At 37.5% G+C, this 19,573-nt stretch overlaps 1 protein-coding gene and 1 long non-coding RNA gene across 4 annotated transcripts in view; one reads left to right on the top strand and one right to left on the bottom strand.

The window, feature by feature from the left end:
- Positions 1–9,441: 9,441 nt before the first annotated feature.
- The window catches only part of hyd (E3 ubiquitin-protein ligase hyd), a 51,216-nt gene continuing 41,084 nt past the window's right edge, over positions 9,442–19,573 (bottom strand). For 2 of the 3 annotated variants that reach the window (XM_067133160.1, XM_067133161.1), the window contains exons 32-37: positions 18,632–18,797; positions 17,964–18,099; positions 17,609–17,818; positions 17,132–17,279; positions 16,665–16,904; positions 9,442–12,963 (exon numbers count right to left, since the gene is read on the bottom strand). In XM_067133160.1, coding sequence (XP_066989261.1) covers positions 12,751–12,963; positions 16,665–16,904; positions 17,132–17,279; positions 17,609–17,818; positions 17,964–18,099; positions 18,632–18,797 — 1,113 coding nt within the window. In that variant the 3' untranslated portion in view covers positions 9,442–12,750. Of the gene's footprint in view, positions 12,964–15,856; positions 16,037–16,664; positions 16,905–17,131; positions 17,280–17,608; positions 17,819–17,963; positions 18,100–18,631; positions 18,798–19,573 lie in introns of all 3 variants that reach the window. The other variant, XR_010858132.1, reaches the window with a different exon arrangement.
- Positions 12,938–15,514, top strand: LOC136855805 (uncharacterized). The gene is made up of 2 exons (XR_010858133.1): positions 12,938–13,074; positions 13,263–15,514. It is a non-coding gene; the product is annotated as an uncharacterized lncRNA (long non-coding RNA).

Below are 19,573 nucleotides of genomic sequence, written 5' to 3'. Positions count from 1 at the left end.
AATTGTTTGGAAGAGGAAATAGGAGAAAATAAAATCAATGTGAGTGAGAGTAAGCTAATGATGATAAATGTAAACCAGGAAAATGGAGCAGTGAATGTTAATACCGATAGTGGAAGTGTAGAAACAACTGATTCACAAAAGCAAGAAAGATAACAATATGTTTCAAAGGCTGGAAAGACTCAGTGTGTCTGAGGAAGCCAAGGTTAGAATATCTGAAGGGGTTGTTAAGGCGGCTACCATTTATACTTATTACATATTACTGGAGGTTCTTTGCAGCGTCCCTTCCTTCGGCCCCTAGCTACAACCCCTTTCATTCCTTTGACTGTACCTCCATTCATAATCTCTTTCTTCCATCTTGCTATCCTTAACCCTCTCCTAACTATTGTTTCATAGTGCAACTGCTTTGAGGTTTTCCTCCTGTTACACCTTTCAAACCTTTTTTTCTGTTAATTTTCGTTTCAGCGCTGAATGACCTCGTAGGTCCCAGCGCTCGGCCTTTGGCCTAAATTCTGTATTCCTTCCTCCTAACCTTTATGGGCAAAGTATTGATGTTGACTGTAAATGGAGAGCAAAGATTGAAGCTGTTGAGATGGACTGTTTGCATAGCATATGCAGTGCAAGAAGAACTGGAATGGTGAGATATGTGTAGATCCACAGAAGTGCTAAAAGTGTTAGTGCAGGTGAAAATGTGGATCAGTGCATTGTTGGTGGCTTGGTCATGCCAAACGAATGGAAGATGCTAGGTTGGTGAAAAGTGACTAACTCGGAGAAGTTATAGATGAAGATGAAAGGAAGACCAACAAATTGTTGAATAAGGCAAGAGGAAGAACCACCGGGGAGGATGGGCCTGAATTTACAGGAAACTCGAAAATTCATGCAATACAGAGGTGGGTGGGAGAGTGCGTAATGGGTTTGGTAGTGCAGTACTGAGGAGTATTATGTGTGGGTGTAATGAAGTTAATGTTATGGATATTTTCTGTAGAAGGGGATTCATTCATAATTCAGCAGTTAATTTGTGATCTGTATTGTATTTTCCCTGAAAAGAAATACATATGAATATACTGTATATATACATATATACGAGTGGGTAAATGGAGTGAAAGAGGTATTTATTTTGGAAAGAAAGGCACTCAGAATCCAGGAAGAAAGTGTGTGTGGAAGACATAGAGGTAAAAGACAGCGTGTGTGTGTGTGTGTGTGTAGGAAGGTCCATACACCCAGCTTTTGGCTAGGTGTATGGACTTTTTTAAACACACGGGCTATCTACGATTTAGCAAAGTGATATATGAACTGCACTTTCATTTGCAAGGCTCGTGGTTTGATCCAAGCCTTTGGCTCACCCATTGACCAGGCTGTAAATGGGTGCTAGCAACAGCTGGCGTCAAGACGAGCGTGTTGATGGCATCTTCATTCCAAGAATCTTACCGAGAAATAGAAGGCGCTGTTGTTTTGATGCCTCCCCGGCTAAAGAGGAGAAGGTATATTATATATATATATATATATATATATATATATATATATATATATATATATATATATATATATATATATATATATATATATATATATATATATATATATATACATATTTATACACACACACACGTATATATACACGTGTATATATATATATATATATATATATATATATATATATATATATATATGTATGTATGTATGTATGTATGTATGTATGTATGTATGTATGTGTATATGTATGTAACCGCATACACGTTCGCATTCTTTTCAAAGTCCGCTTCACTTCTCACGATAATTCCCCAGAATGAAATACGTGCAAATGACCACGCTGACAACTTACTTTTCTTATTGCTACAAAAAAGAAAAACAAAAAAACTCTAACCTAAGAGGATAACGAATCTGTGGTTATCACCTACGTCATGTGGACAATTCTCATGGTGGAATGTCCAGTGAATGAGGTGACGTGATAGTTTGGTCGTGCCTTTGAAATACAGTGAAAAATTGTTGTATCATTTTGGTTTTGGTTGTTGTTGCTTTTTTCTATAGATTTTATTGCTGTTTTCATTATTTTCCTGCGATATTAACATTTATGTTGTTTATTAATAATAATGATGATGTAATTTATTGTTTTAATTATAAAAGGATGATAGTTAAAGCCCTTAGTAATGAAAATATATTCTTGACCAGTTTTCAGCTAACAATTAATAACAAGTTTATGGAACAAATCCTTTAAAAAACTTGTCGAAATCTTCAACATTTTCAAGCTTTCTAATCTTGAGATTCAGAGTTGTAGTGTATCAACATCTAATACATTAAGAACGCAGTGAACTTATGAGAATTAAGAATGTTAACTCTGTGGTCATTTTAAATTGTAATATGATAGCAATTGGTGGTCCCCTATCCAAATACTTACCTGACCCAATGTTGCATGACTTAGCTGGCTTGAGTACAAGCAGTGGTAACTTTGTCTTAAGGACGTAGAGACGATAGGAAGAGTTATGCAACTCACTGAGATAGCTTTAATCAGTTAGCTACAAACCAACTCTCATTAATTTTATCTGGGAAAACTTTTGTCTCACCTGTCACTTCCCACGACTTTATTGCTGACAGAAATATGTGGCATCGCGTGTCTGTTCTTTCTGAAAAACAAAATAAAAATTGGGCCATTCTTCTTTAAAAAGTGAGAGTTATCTCGTAGGAAGCCCTAGCTATCTGGGTCTCAAGGAGTTAACGAAATTAGAAATGTTAAAACCTTCATCACCTGCTCCGTTGATTTTTCATTCCTCGTTGCAGCCCACTGTCGCTCCTACTGGTCTCCAGAGATTTGTCACATGTTGCAGTAGTGGTCAAGGGAGCTTGTGCTTTTAGTGAACTCCATTTTGTTTCATGGTCTCAAGAATTTCCTTGCATTTTGTGCATACTTGGGCAAGATTGAGCTCAACAGTCCTTTCAAGGTCTAAAGGCCGCCAATGAGATGGCAGAAAGGGACAGATCATTGTACTGTCTGGGAGACTGAACACATAAACATATTATCAAGACCCAAGCCACTTCTGCACCCATGTTAAAACCCGCAGTAACTAGGCAGATGGCTGCTGATGACTCAGTAAGCAGGCAATTCTGGACAGGACCAACATTACGACTACATGTTCAATGACATCCTTTATTCTTACCCTAAAATGGTTCGCTGTAGAAAAATCACTTTCTATACTACAGGCTGTAACCAAGGCTTCTTAGTCTAGGAAGTTTCTGCTACTCTGTCTTATTGGGGACTAGGCACCATCTTGGTTCATTCTTTACTACTATCTCTCTAATTGTTGTCTCCCGACGTCCTTTTCCTCTGGTCTTGAAGTAGGCATCATTCAGACATTTGTACTACTTTGTACACTATGGTCGTCATTACATATTTCAGTTCAACATAGGTTGCCCTCCGAAAAAATCCTTGCTATTTTAACCATTTTTGCTCTGCTCGTATCACTGTCATACTGCCAGCAAATTGCAATATATTGCAATTTTACAATCATATTTGACATTAGCCGCCTAATGGACTGCTTTTTTCCAGTTTAAGGAAAAATCCTCAGCCACCGGGCTTGCCCAGAGTAACAGAAAATACTATCAGTTTATTACGTAAATGTATAGTGTGGAGCGGGTAACTACAAAAAAATAGGGGAAAAGTGCAAATGGTGATACAAGCATGAAACTTGGCTCAACTATTCTTCTTGTCCCTTGGTCTCATTATCAACCTCCGGCCACACAAAATTTTGCCATTTTCCAAGATGGCCGACATGTTTTCAAAATGGCGTCCTGTGGATATTTGAATACTGGTATTTAACTTACTAATCACATTCAAATCCCTAAGTCACTCCCAGTTTATATTAAAAGATTAGAAACTAAAAGATTAGAAACAAGCTTTTATATATGTAGATACATCATTTCTCTGCATAGAAATATCCAAGATGGCTGTCACTATATAAAAAATGTCGCCAAAATGCCAAAAATTTGTACTTAAGCTCATATATGAGGCTAAAGATCGGTTAATACATGGATTTGGGGTAACTTCAGCCTGATCAGTTCATTTTTTGTGATTAGAAATCAATTAATCCCCAGTTAATTAATTTTCATCCTCATTTAGAAAAATGGGTAATAAGCTTAATGTAAAAGTGTAATAGTGTAGTGTCAGTGTACTACCAGGGCACACTGGTTGGCACTATAACTGTGAAACTCAGCATGGGGTTCATTGCTAGCTAATGGCAGAAATTTTATAATAGTTTCCCAAATGCTGTTTAGCTAGCCCACTTCAAAGTCAAACAGCTGCACCTGAATTGACAGGATGTGCCAGCACGGGAGAGCCGAGCCAAGGAAGATGGGACTTTAGTCTTCTAGATGGTGTACAGATCACACGGGAATTAAATAGCATTGGATGAATGATCGGGCCAGGGGTAGGATTATGACATATCTGAGACTAGTTGTATCCCATATCTGAAAGTGCATATATGTTATATAGGTGGTAAAAAGATAAACCCTCGGCCTATAGAACAAAAGCAAGGGCAAGACAATCTTGGAAGTCAACGTCTTTCCTGAAGGGATATAGTACGACTAACTGGAAGCTTTGTTCCTTGTGCCAAGAGGACACACGTGAAAGTCTAGTTGATGCATCTGGTGCTGGCTATGTTACCCTTGCTACAAACATTCCTGAATTCTATAAGTTAAATGCAATGCCTATACCATTTCATCCCAAAAGGTTTGATGAAGGTGGTGGAATTCTGCAGACCTTTGAAAATAACAAAGCAACATATCATGAATCAGGTATGCTGAAGTTCAAAACAACAAAACTAGAAAGGAAAAGGGAGTCATTGTGTAAGAAAAAAGAAGAAGATGATGCCCCATCAGCAAAATTCACACGTAGTAGCCAGAAGGCAGATGAAGAAGATGCAGAAGAATCTAAGACTGAGAAAGAAGGAATATGCTTTATTTGTGACCAACCAGCACCAATCAGAGATTTACGATTGGCCATGACATTGCCTTTACATGAAAAGCTGCAATGATGTGCCCGCAACCTACTAGATGAGAAACTTCTGGCCAAACTTAGTGCTAGAGATATTGTCTCTCAGGACCATATGTATCACCCATCTTGTCTGACAGGTGTGTACAACAGGGAAAGGGCCTGGCCAAATTCCCAGAAAATTGGAGATGATTATGTGCAGTACAGACAAGAGACATGTGCCCATGCTTTTGCTGAGCTTGAGATGTACATAAGAGACAAGCAGTTGACTACAGATGGGTGCTGCTATTTTACAAAGGTAGAGCTTTATGATTTGTACAAACAAAGACTGGAACAGCTAAATGTTGATGCTTCCTTTGTGCACCGAACACGGTTGAAAGAACAGATACTTGCCTGCATCTCAGAACTGGAGGACTTTTAAAAAGGGAAGAGAAATTTGGTTTGCCTACAAAAGGAAAATGGGAGAAGCCCTAACCACGGCATGTGACTACAATGATGCACTAATCGTGGCCAAAGCAGCTAAGATATCTGTGCCACCAAGTTTGTTAGAATTTGTGTGCTACAAAACGGGTGCGATATAAAATCCCAACTTTAATATGAACATTATCTACTGATCTAGCTTTAGCACAACTTTTGCACTTCAACTGTCGAAAGAATCCAGCATCTTCAACATTCTCCAGACATTCCAAGTCAAGAGAACCTCCGTTTCCAATATATATTGGTCTCCTGGTCTTTGCAAAAACCAGGGAGCGTCAATGAATTGATACATTCCATCACCATGGAATCAGCTTCAGCTATGATAGGGTTCTGGAATTGACTAAAGGATTAGGAGAAGCAGTTGTAACAAGGGCTGTGGAGGAAGAAGTAGTTTGTCCCACTACACTAAGAAAAGGGCTCTTTACTTCTTGTGCTGTTGACAGTCTGGACCATAATCCAAGTGCCACAACTGCACAAACATCCTTCCATGGGACAGGCATCTCTTTGTTTCAGCATCCGAGCACTGATGAAAAGGGTGAGGACAGAAACTTGGCACAAATCATCCAAAGTGGAACCAAGTAAAAAAAAGTACCTTCTTTTCCTGAATATTACACAAATGTACTTCCTGCTCACTTTAAACATGAGAATCCCCTCCCTTCATCCAGTGGAAGTGCAGGACACCAACAGGTTGTGCTTTCAAAGCATCTTTCTCTTGAGTATGAATGGCTTGAGAGAGTCAGTCTGTCGGACAGGAGTGAAAATGCTGTGTCCATATCTTGGGCAGCACATCACGCTTCTCAGAAGCGACAGGCCCCATTTGAAATAAGCTTGTCATCAATGTTTGGACAAACTGTGGATTAAATTTGGTAGAGGAAAAGACATGAGGTGGATACCTATCCATGAAATTGCAGCAGCCATGGGACCAAAAGCCTCAGCCCTTCCCTTTTTCCATGCATTTAGCAGGTGTGACACAGTGTCTGCCTGTCATGGAAAGGGGAAGAACATGGCAAACATGGACTTTTTCAGCGTGCCACACCCACCTTCACCAAACTAAGTTCAACACCAGCAGCTGTAGAAGATTAAGACCTGCAAATTATTGAAGAGTTCGTGGTGTTAATGTACGACAGAAGCAGTTCGTATAAAAATGTAAATGAGGCTAGACTTGATCACTTTGCAAGAAAGCAAAGGGCTTATGATTGCATTCCTCCTACAAAGGCTGCTCTTAGAGAGCATTGCAAGAGAGCTGCCTTTCAAGCAGGGCACATTTGGTGCCAGTCTTTAGTATGTCATCCAGTTTTGCCCAGTCCAAGACACTGGGGATGGCAACAGATTGATGGCACCTGGTTTCTGTATTGGACAGATTTGTCAATAGTAGCAAAATCTTGCCAAGAACTGAGTAAGTGTGGCTGCCAAAAGGAATGCCATGGCAGGTGCATGTGCTACAAATCTGGACTTAGCTGCACAGCTGCACTTGCTAAAACTAATTGATACACAAAACATTGGTTTCTCTCAGGAGATACATACTTTTTTATCTTTGGTGGCCATTTTGGAAATATGGTGTTCATATGGTGGCCATATTGGAAAGATGGGTTCACTTTATCTCTTCATGACAGTAAGAATGCCAAAATACAAATTCTCAATCATTATATGAACAGTATGCAACTTTTATAGGCTTATGAAATGAAAATATTTGAAATATACAGCAAATTTGCTGCCATTTTGGAAAAGTGCCAGCCATCTTGGAAATAGCCAAATATTGAGGTGCCTGGCGGTTGATTTTGATTTATGGTGATAATAAGAGTTCTCATGCCAAATCTGTTGCTTGTATCACCATTTGCACTTTTTTCCCATTATCCCGCTCCACTAGTAGCCATGATTTCATTTTGTGCTCAGTGATAACCTTTCATCCAATTGGTGCTCGTCCTTCCTTTCTGATTACCTGCACAATGTGTCTACTTGTTTAGATTTTTACTCTTAATGGAATAGCAATAATAGGAATTTCCAGTCAATTTAAGCAGTTGTGTTTGGTCTAAGTTTATCACGGGATACCTCAGAAAGTTTTCGACCCATCAGTGGTAAACCTCTTCCATTTCCTTGCGACTGTCACCTACATTTGGTGGCTACAGTCGTCACACTTCCAAACACAGTAAGCCAGGGTGGGTCAAGTGATGGGCAGAGTAGTTCACGAAAAGAAACGTCGGTCACTGGGGAAAATTCCAGGGGTTCATGTTTGTGCGGCCCAGATATGACATTTGATTGACTGTCCGATGTAATGTTACCTGGTGTCACAACAACAAAGGTCTCCTACTTTTTGATTGTGAAGTATGTCTGACCAAGTTTTGCTAATCAGTACGCATCACAAACTAATCCTGTGTTTACATGGGGCTATATTGAGTGCATAAGTACAGTAATTGGAAGGATTAAGTTTGTCTTTGGAACGTGTACTGCAGAGTCACGCCTTCTTCAGTAGGGGCATCACACGAAGTATATTTCAGACAATTTCGGGACACCTGTACTACTAAAAAGTGTGAGCAGTACTAAGCCAATCACAAAATTTTGATATATATGTACGCTACCATTTGTAAATTTTATGCAAGTGACACTTCTTTCAATGTATTTTTGTGCCTGGCTCCATATTATCCATACTGTAGGGAAGACATCTCCACACTAGGTGAACTTTACTCCAATTTCCCAACCTCGTGATTTTCTTGGACAGTATTCGTGGGATTATCATTGCTAGTTGAACCAAACAAGTATGAGGATTTATATCTACTTGCAGTCGACCTCTACCTATTCGCGGACTCACCTAGTCACAGATTTCTCTTTGGAATATATATACAAAATATTCGCGGAACATTCGCCTATTCGCGGTATTTTTCATAATCTTCACAGATTACTGTATTTTCATATAATTTTCGTGACTAAATGCGCTTTTTGTGATTAAACTATTAAAATGTTCAGGTATAAGCATTTTTAGAGGGCTTTCCGGTGTTTTGAACTATCAAAATAGGCAGTTGTAAGCATGTTTAGAGGGGTTTTAAGTATTCGCCGATTTTAGCTATTTGTGGGGGATAGTGGTATGCATCCCCCACGGTTTGACTTGTGTAGGGATGATTAGTATTGGTAGGAAACCTCTGGTAAGATTTTTCATGCATACTATTTCCTAAAAGCTGGTAACATAGAGCTGAAATATCTGCACCTTAGCCATTGCGTTTTGAGGACCTGCAATAATTTCCTATCTTTTGTGTCAATATTACCTTCACATTCAGTGAATAAGAAGTCACAATTTAAAGTATGTTTCAGATACTTGTACTGTATTATGTTTTCTCTTGTTCTGAAATATTTAGTTTCATTCATTTTTATATTCTATTATTTGCTGGTAGTGATGAAATTTGTTTCCATATTTAATTTGTTTGCTGGTTAGTGAAATTATTCAATTTCAGCATTTTCATATTTTATTTACTTTTTGCTAGTATCAGTTAAATTTGCTGAATTTTATTTAGTTTGCTGCTGTTGATGAAATTTTTTCATTCTTCATTTATTGTTTTATGATAACGATTTTTGTTAACTCGTAACCATGTACAGGGTATCTTAAATTATTCATTTTTTTCTTGCCTCTTCATTTCAATAACTTCCATTTTTCATGTCTGAGCTTTTAAGTGAATAATGAAGTTAATAAAAAACTAATTACAAAACCAACTTCCCATTAAAAGGTGGTCCTCCCCTTCCCCGTAAAATTTAAAGGATACATAAATTTCCAAACACATGGATGGACTAAGGGATTTTCAATTGTGTAAATTAAAAGCAAACCAAAGGGCACTAGGAAGGGGGAAAAGGCTTGAAGCCAATGCACATTAAGAGACGATGGGCTACTGCAAAGACCCAAGGTACTTCTACAGTGCACCAGACACGGCAACTAGAGGCACTAACATCTAAAAAGACCCACGCGAATGACAACTTTGTTCATAAATGGAAAGAAAAATGCCTTATTCTTTCAATATTTATTCCATATTAAGTTTACACATCTTATTACAGTATTATATATGACATCACTGACTTCCATGGCCAAAATAAGGAAAGTTCAGCCTTTCTTCGAGAATGCCGTACCTTTGTAATTTACAGTGTCATTGGACTGCAAAGAATATCAGAAAAAAACACTGAATTTAGATTTACAAATTCTTCAAAGTGATCACATACCATTTGACAAACTCACAGATAGATTCTATGGTATCTTACATATTCATTAGTAGATGACACAATCTCATGAGTGCTGGCCAGCCATTATCTTCCATTGAGAACTGTTACTTATTAACCATAAGGGGAAATTAACCAATACGCAATGTGCAACCAATGTGATAAAAAGAAATGGTTAGTATAAACCAACATATATCACAAGTACAAAAACTTAGCATCACATGACTTGTTTGACCTACCATAGTTCTGTTTTATGAAATCCTAATCAGTGCAGTAAACGTGAAAGGCTTGTCCGCATCGATCTAAAGCTGAGTATATCTGCAAATAGCTCCTCTCAGATGACAAAAAATCCTAAATGAACACATCAAAGAAATTCTCTCCAATGATAAACAAATAAGTACATATGAATCTTTTCAAAGATCTGCTGTAGTTAAAGTTTTTCCCTTTTGAATCAAAATTGACACACCGTATATAAAACTATTAAAAATACTTAATTAATTAAAGGTGCATCACTTACGTAGGCAAAGTAAAAATAATGGCAAAAACTATACCAATTTTGCAAGAACACATGGTTGCTATTAACACTTTAAACCCTCCTACCATGACAGTTGCTTCCCACGACGAAAATAAGAAATAAATAAAAATATAATACTATACACCACTGAATCAGTGGGTTTCCACAACTTCAGTCCCTGCAATAAGCTCTAACCTACGCCATCCACTAAGTCTCACAGCCTCTTTACACTCAAGTACCTTACATAGTATAATAGACTCCTACTTCAGGTAGAGGGGATATTGGTATTAGAAAGCATAAATTTACTGCAACATTCTCATACCTTAAACTAAAACACAAAACAAAAAATATGTCCCTCAATGTATATATAAAATAAGAGGTCAACAAAGCAGTGGAATGGCAAATGCATGACAAATATTTGACAAAACAGAGGCTCTTTCCAAGAGACAACCTCTTTACAGGTCAAGGCAAACCATGACATTGTTGTGTGGATGTTCACTCAGAAACTGCTATGCTTCGTGCCTTCACAGAGACATTTTCCTAGTCATGGGCTTTACCACTATCAAACAAGAAATGAAATCACACTTGTCATTAACATATCTTGTCAATCTGTAGTTTTGAATACCTAAACAGCAAGCTAATCACTTTCTACTTAAACAGCATAACGCAAACAAGAGCAACACAATAACAAAATAACTTTTATAGCCAATCTTGGCTACAATCTAATGAAAATTACAGCAGCATTGGAAATCTACTGCTCTGTTTCTTCAATTCAATTTTGTCATCACTAATTTCCATCCAAAACTTCATAATATATTCTCACCATCACTATGCTGACATTTTTGTGCACCAATTTTGAACAATGTAGTATATTCAACTTCACAAAGACATCTATAGATTGAAATATATAAAGATTCCAGTGTGAGCCAGTTAAAAAAGTAGTCAATCAAATCATGAAAATGAAATTCCCTTATACTATCTATTAAAGATAATTTCCAATGATTATGGGGGACTTGCATAATAGGCATTGCTCATGTAGCTCATGACAGCTATCCAAACATAAATGCAATCAACTTTTAACAAATTATTACACAGGTTTTTACAGCCAATCATTAAAACACTGAAGTAATAAGGTACCCTATCCACAACCTTGCATAGATGGATAAAACTTGAACCAGAGATCTTCCTGCATCTCATTTTGCCAGTTCATACACAATTATACGTAAGAGCTTCTTGCACAATCATGATAAAAAACCACAATTTCAAACGTTCTTCCATTCAACATCGGCGTAAGGTTTGCAAAGAAGGAATGTCATACAAGATCTCAATGACTGACATACCACGTTTCAAAACCAGAAGACTGTGGTGTACAATCTTTGTCTCCATAGGACTTGCCCCATCTTGAGCTATAAGCATCCATTTAATGTGTGAGCGATCTCCCCGCACTATATTTCTTACCAGCTGAGCATCCCAGGTACTGAATATTCTAACATATAGTTTGGCCAGAACTCTTGAATTGTTTAGAAGACCACTTTGGCATCCTTCCAGCATAGCAGTCAGTCACTAGTTTATATTTGAACTATTCCAGTGGAATACGGATTCTATCTATAATCCAGTTGGTGATGTAACCAATTTATGAGCCTCCTCCTTTACGGTACTGTACCTAGATTTGTAAAGTGAGGCTTTTGATTGTGAGCTCATACTCTGACCAACACAACATGAGAGCTCTCAAATAAGGTATGAATAGCTAAGTAACTTTATTTTTAAATAATTTCCTATTTGTAGTCAGGCTACTGCCAATATATTCTCACATTGTATGTAAACAATACACAATTTGTAAACACTAGAGGGGTCAAAAAGGTTACTGGAAAACTATAGAATTCAACATCATTATGAGTTTATTATTAACATTTTGCATTGCATAATCACATCTACTTCCTTTTCTCAACACTGATTCTTCATTTACAAAAGTGCATATAGAGAGTATAAACACCACACACGAATGAGAACATACAGCACACACATAAACCAGACTTAATTTTTTGTCTTTTAATGAATTTCCGATATAGCGCCAAAAACTGCTGCAACAAATCTGGATGAGGAAAGTGAACACTGCATGACTGCTTTAAACAATACAAAAATAATTCTTAAAGTATTCCAAAGGAAACCCAATCACTAATAAGGATTTAGTTCCATCAAAGAACTATATTGAATATATCAGCCTTAGTACTTTTCAGTTATTTAAGGGATACTGAAAGACATGGAGCTACATAACTGGTAGAAATCCTGCACCACCTATCAACATAAAATGTGTCCAAAATGTGTCCTTAAGACCAATGAAATCAGGCCAATTTGAAATACGCATAAAACCCTCCTGCTTTCTACACAGAAAGCCCTCATGTAGAACCTCTACTAGTGCCCAAGTACCACAATGGACATTGCTCTCACTAGCCAATAAAATAGAAGATATGTCCAGGCTACATAATATGCATTATCAACTTCATAACATGTTCAAGTACCCTCAAACAATGTCATTCACTGTCACTCACTAACCCATCATTACACACTATGGTCCTTTTACAAACGTTCACACAAATCCAAAGTTCTTTGTCTTAATCGCTAATAACAACTTAGATCGTAAAATAGCACGCGTTGAGTAAAGAGGGATGTACAATCTACTAATGCAGGTATTTGCAGTCGGAAGGTGCGAGTCATCTGCTGGCCGAATAGTGACTGATGGCATCGGTTGGAATCCTTCCTCTGATGCTGGCAAGGCAGGAGATCCAGTCCAAAAATATACCTGCAAGAAACACTTCACCACATAAGACAGAGGCATGTATATTTCAACTATAATGAATATAAATCGTCCAAAAATATACCTGCAAAAAATACTTCACCACTCAAGACAGAGGTATGTATACTTCAACCAGAGGTATGTATATTTCAAGCAAGTTTCACTTATTCACACAAAAACTTAAATTTCATATTTCACTATATTTAGGTTTTGTATTTACAAATTTTATTATAATAAAACTGATGGATGCAAAAAGGCTACAAGAAAGATTCTGAAATCTAATTCTACTTCTTCGACAATGACAGGCATGAATGACAAATTGAACTAAGAGCGTGATGCTGGCAGACAATTCTCCATCAAGAGCAACTAAACAAGTAAAACAAGGTGTTGGTTGAGGATTCCCCCAAAATCAAGAACAAGTTCATCTAGAAACACCAAAGGTCAATATCAGCATGTTGGCTGATAATTTCCCAGCATAAAGATGATGATTCTTTCATTTGACACCCCAATTCTCAATATCAATAGTGGCAATGCTGTGTAATTTCCAAGCATGAAGATAACAATTCTACTTTCATTTAACACCCCAATTCTCAATATTAATAGTGGCAATGCTGTGTAAATGGGACAGATTGTTGGTTAACCTCCAAGAATGAAAGTCCTTTGCCTGCAGATTCACTGTCATGTGGTTAAGCTCTATGCATGCAGTCCATTGTTGAATAACCTCAAAACATTAAGCCTGGAGACTAAAGGAAGTGGACATCACAAGAACCCAAATCACTGGAACTGTCAACAGAATTGGACACAACCAGCTTGAGCACCCATAAATGTGGACATAACCTATACAAAAACCCAAATCACTGGAACTGTAACAGAATTGGACACAACCAGCACAAGGACCCCTGAAAGAAGTAGACTTAAACTGCACAAGAACCCAAATCACTTTAACTACTGTAACACAGAAGTGAGCACAACCATTATGAGGACCGAATCGGAGACTGACATGATCTAACACGCCCAGCATACCCCCAATGAAGCTATACTGTCCCTACCTATTTGTATCCTTATAAAGGAGCATGTATTAAGTCTTGCCATTAATTGTATGCCTATTTAACCTTCAGTAAGTTCCCATCTTCTGTAAATTCCTTTTGGAAATGCAGTGCTACTACTAATGCCACACTAAACCATGTGCATAAGTCTTGCCTAGAATTCTATTTAGCCTTCTCTAAGTTCCTTTGGAACTACAGTGCACTGCTAATGCAAAACTCTTGGATGACATGTGAAGTGAAAGACACTGTTGGAGACATATCTGAGTGCAATTCTCCACTGGAGTGTGTAACTGACTGGAGAGGAAGAGTTCCTTCATGTAACCAGTGTTGCTGATGCAAGACTTAAGAGTGAAAAGAAAGAAATCCACTAACTGTAGCAAAAATGGATCAAAGTATCCTTTCTCTATGCTGTGGAACCTCAAGTCATGAATTATGAGTGTAGAACTTTGGAGACACCCGAGTTAAGTTCCCCACTGGAGTGTACAGCTAACTGAAGAAGAGTTCCTTCATGTGACCCGTGTTATTGATACCAGACTTCAGAGTGATAGGAAAGAAATTCACTATCCATAGCAGAAATGCATCAAAGTATCCTTTCTTCATACTGTGGGACCTTAAGTCATGAATCATGTGCTTTACAAATACTCCCCACATTCCTCTGTAAGTGGGATGTACTGTTGAAATACTTATTCTACATAAGAGAAGCACTTCTCAGCTGATGAGGTGTGCAAACACTTTTGTAATAAAACTTGGCTGATAAATTTGATTCACATTTTGCAGTTTAGGCTATAAAGCCGAGCAGGCACTAGGGCACATTTGGCTATTCAGCACTAAGAGTTGGAGTGGATGGACAGCAAGAGGAAAAAGGAAATAAAATGCAAGGGTCTGAAGGTGGAACTGGGAAAAAATCCAAGTTAAACCAAGCAGTAATAGTTAGAAAGGTTGGACAGATTGAAGAAAAGAGTGGTGAATAAAGGTAAAGTAAAAGGGGTGCATCTATGGGCTGAAGCCACATTGTGAACACCCTTTAGTAATGCCTACAGAGCACCATGTGTGGTACACAGTTCTCCTTACCACCCCCTACAAGGCTGACAAGTCAAAACTGTGTGTATGCTCCAGAAATAACTGCCTAACCACCAATATCAAATAAACTCTGCTTTCCATCAAGTAGTATTGTGTAAGGCTGGAATCCCTAACTTGGTCTCCTAGTGCTGAAGAGACCAAACAAATTGTTTTCCAACAATGACTATATGTACATTCCTCTGGATCTGCTGAGTATCATCAATACCAAATAAAAAAAACATCTTGTCTCCAGATTGTCCAGCATCTCCAAATGCTTACCAATAAAAAGCAACAGCTGTTCACCCAAATCCGCTGCATATTGGTACCAAACAAAAACTTGTAGTCTCCAGTATCTGACTACTCATAAAATGCATAACAAATGCTATTCAGCTTGAACCCCTTCAGCACTGTAACACTGAATTATTTTTTAATCCATTTAAATTCATTCCCTTTAATCGAATTTTCTTCCTTGCCTTCTACAGTTCAGGAAGTTTCTAATAAGCAACATCCATTTTCTTCATCCTTCCTGAAAGAAAATGAAGAGAGTTTTCTACTCTTCCATAATGATCATTTTGCCATCAACACTGGGCAAAGTTGCTGCTGCATGTCTTCTCTCTGCTAATAGTGTACACAAGTAAGAAATTTCATTAAGACCACAAGAAATAAATTCTCATAATTTTTATTATCTTCTTGAATAACTCTTGTTTAACACGGTCTCACTTCCACGACACATGGGTTTCTACCAATCACAAGAATCATCTGTCACATTCTCCTAATTTTGATCAATGCCTTGCCTGAATGTTTGGGGTCCGGGTCATTTCTCAACTGCGTCCACTGCTTTGCCCGTGAGTCAAACTAATTCCATATCATTCCTTGCCCTCCTCCACTAAGTGACTGCTTTCCATGCTGGAAACTATTGCTCAAAATAAGCCTGACATCTTTCTTCCTTTCTCTCCTGGGCCTCAGTTGTTTTCCTAAGATCCAAATACAAATCCACCACTTCTCAGAATGTCAAGCTTGTTCAGACTTAGAATAAAAGTGTAACCCAGCATTCTGCTTGTTGTCCAGGCATGGACTTTTAAAGTGCATATAATTTGCAATTTCAGTAATGATGATGTCTGGGCATGAACTTTCAAAGTGCATATAATTTGCAATTTCAGTAATGATGAGCTTTACCACAACAGAATTTATCTTCCATAAGCAGTATCACAATAGAATGTCTCTTCCATGAGCAGTACCACAACAGTACCACAATAGAATGTATCTTCCAACTACTGAATAACAAAAATTACTCGTTCTGCTTCAGAGCCCATCCACCAAAGGAGGTTACCATTTTATGAAGTAATCATTTCATCTACATAAGAACTTCATGTTAAAAATGGGGTAACTCTCTGAAATTAAGTGCAGGTGTATTCTAAAGTCAAGGCCAGTGGATAAACTTCAGCAAACATTTGTTTCTTTAAAAATGAACAAATAGTTTTTCCATAAACTTAGGAAGAGCACACCTTAAAAAAAAAAAAAAAAAAAATACTTTTGCCATCTTTTATACATTTATGATTTTTCCATGCATTTTACATCCAAAACTCGGAAAGCTTAACTTACCAAATCTTGCTTTTCCTGATTGGTCATCTTTTCAACGATAGACCAAAGCCAACGCTTGAACTTGTGAAGACGGTCGGGTGATTCGGCACTTACAGCACTCTCGTCATTGAAAGACGTGTAGGAAATAAGAGTGGCTACGTTAATGTCTCCAACGCCATTGAGCAGCAAACGGAGGTCCTCTGCCGTTAAGGAGTCAAGAGAGCCTCCAGGTATCACATCAAATACTCCATCACGTAGTTTCTGGTATGGGGGGAAAAAAAAGTCTTGGTTACATTCTTCTTAATTAAAATTTTGCAAATGATGGGTTGGTACATAAATTTTTTGCTTGCACTAAAAAAATATGGCTAATTTTTTCCAATTTAAATAGTTGTAGCAATACAATACTCAACAAATAATTAAGAAGGTAAGGTTGGAAAAAATTAAGTAACCATCTCATTACATACAGCAGCAATTTTACACAAACATACCTGCAGAGCTTTCTCTTGAGATTTGACCATGCGATACTCTGCATATTTACGGACATAATCGTACACATTTGCTGTTGTCACTTCCACATTACGTCCCCCACTGATCAGCTCCACATTAGTTCCACCTTCTTCTGGGATTACATCAATACTGTGTAAAAGGAAAGCAAGAGTATGATTACAATGTAAAAACTCATTTTTATGTTAACTACAACTTCCATAAAACATCCTATACTACTATTAAACATTATATAGGCAATGGTTTCTTACTCCCTTTTGTACATGGTACTTTCTCTCCTTTCCCTGCCCTCGTGAAAAATATATTCCCAAATAAATTCAGCTGGATCAGATTTAAAACTAGCTCTCTTGGTATACAACCTTAAACTGTTAAGATTTGTTAAGCAAATGCTCAGAAAATAAAATACTGAAAAATTATGCTTTGCAAATGAGGCACAACAAAATACAGGAGCAATTAATTACCTGAATGTCAGGTCTAAAGCCTTAAACACATCACTGCCAGTGTCTTTATTTTCAGCATCTAGCACCAACTTCCGCAGACTCTCGTACATCACTGGATCAAAGAATGCGAGGTCATGGAATCTAATGGGACGGCCAAGGATATACTTCAAAATATGGCGATTTAAGTATATTGGACACAATTCGTTCTGTAGTAAGCACAATCCCAATAACCTGTAAAAAGTAAAAAGTTGCATTTTTAACTTTGCTCTTCCTGTTTCACATGTAAGCGTTCCATTCCATGTCATGAGCTTTTAATGCTAAAAAGCAGCTCCAGTTCCTCTACAAAATTTCTCTTTATAGATGAACTGTCGCTTACCTGCCCACATTGCGGAAAGCGTCTAGTCTCTCTGGAGATGGCCGACCTTGACGAGGGCTGTAGAAGCCCCTCTTGCCTGGTTGGTAAAACAATGGTGCACTTACATCTTCAGGTTCCTCTCCTCCTTCATCTGTATCTGTTTGAGAAACAAAATAATCTTTAGTAATGGCTTGCATTTTCAGTTTTACTATACTTGATCTTGCCATATGATGTCTCTATGCATCACAACAAGGTGACACATGTGCTGGAACATATGACCTTTAAAAGATTTATAAACCTTTGATTTATGAGGACTGATAAGACTCAGTCCTGTAGATAAGATTTAGTTCCAACATCATATATATTATTGCCACTTTGTGGATTATTACATGTAAGAGACCTACAGGACTATTAAACGATAAAGCCCTCGCATTCACAGTGGTTGCATGAAGAGTACAGCTATATTTAATACACACTGACAAGAAAAACAGTTTTCTTATCAACTACCCATAATTTGGAATACAAGCAAGCATGTTCACGAAAGCAAGCTAACAACTTCATAACACTGTCCCTTTACATAAAACCAATGCAGGGCATTCTATTCCAAACTTAATAAATATTTTACATTCACAACACACACCACACAGTATGTCTGACAGGGTCACAATGAGAAGGAAAAGCTGACACACCTTGATGGGATGGTGAATACTCTGGAGTGTGTTCTCGTCCCTGAGCAAGGATGAGGTCGACGGCTTCGTCTACTTTTTGCCTCAGTGCATCTTCACTTGCAGAGAGCAACAGCAACTGCGCATGAGTCAGTTCTAGAAGCATTCCCGTAATTTTGCTTGCCAAAGACTGCAAAGGAAACATTTTTAGAAAAGGAGGTCACAAAAACATTCTAACCCACTACCTGGTCCTCAAGTCCAGGTCTACATGTATTCTGGAGTTACTCTTCAAGTATTATAGTTAACTGACTGCTTTCTTTTAAAATAAGTACATTTTCACCTTTGAAGATTTTGTTCAATTAATGTAATATTTTGTATGTCTTGTTTCCTTCCCACTTCATCTACATTTATTGATTTTATTTTAAACTGCTCAACGTAATTACTTATAACTAGAACCCTTTACTCTCTAATTCTGGAAGGGTTTGTTGTTTTTTCATGTATAATTCTTTAAAATAAACAATTTGACCAAAGCAACAAATTAACATTCTTGTGAATTCTCATATAAACTATAACTTTGTTGGTTCTGATAAAATTCTTAAAGAACTGCATCCAAGAGTGTTTGTTCAAATTTGGATGCCAACCCTTAAAAGCTGACACTGACACCACAGCTGACTTGCAATGAGCTACTTTCAGCAGATTTATTAAATGGAGACAGTGTTTGAAAAATAACTGCGCAGTTTATAACTTTTTCATTATAGAAAACAAACTATTAACACCTATAAATGGTAATTTCTGTATTTCTGTCTGAAAAGCCTTTGAACATATGCAGTGAAGTTTCATTTTGAGCTTAATGATTAAACTAATAAATATTAGCATTAAATTTACACTGTCTGATAAATAGTGATTGTATCATCACTCGCAAACAAAGTGAATGATAGTTTGGATCTTTTGACTTCACACTGTCAT

The sequence above is a fragment of the Macrobrachium rosenbergii genome, chromosome 33 (genome assembly GCF_040412425.1).
Source record: "Macrobrachium rosenbergii isolate ZJJX-2024 chromosome 33, ASM4041242v1, whole genome shotgun sequence".
Taxonomy (NCBI): domain Eukaryota; kingdom Metazoa; phylum Arthropoda; class Malacostraca; order Decapoda; family Palaemonidae; genus Macrobrachium; species Macrobrachium rosenbergii.
This window is presented reverse-complemented; position numbering and strand designations above follow the sequence as displayed.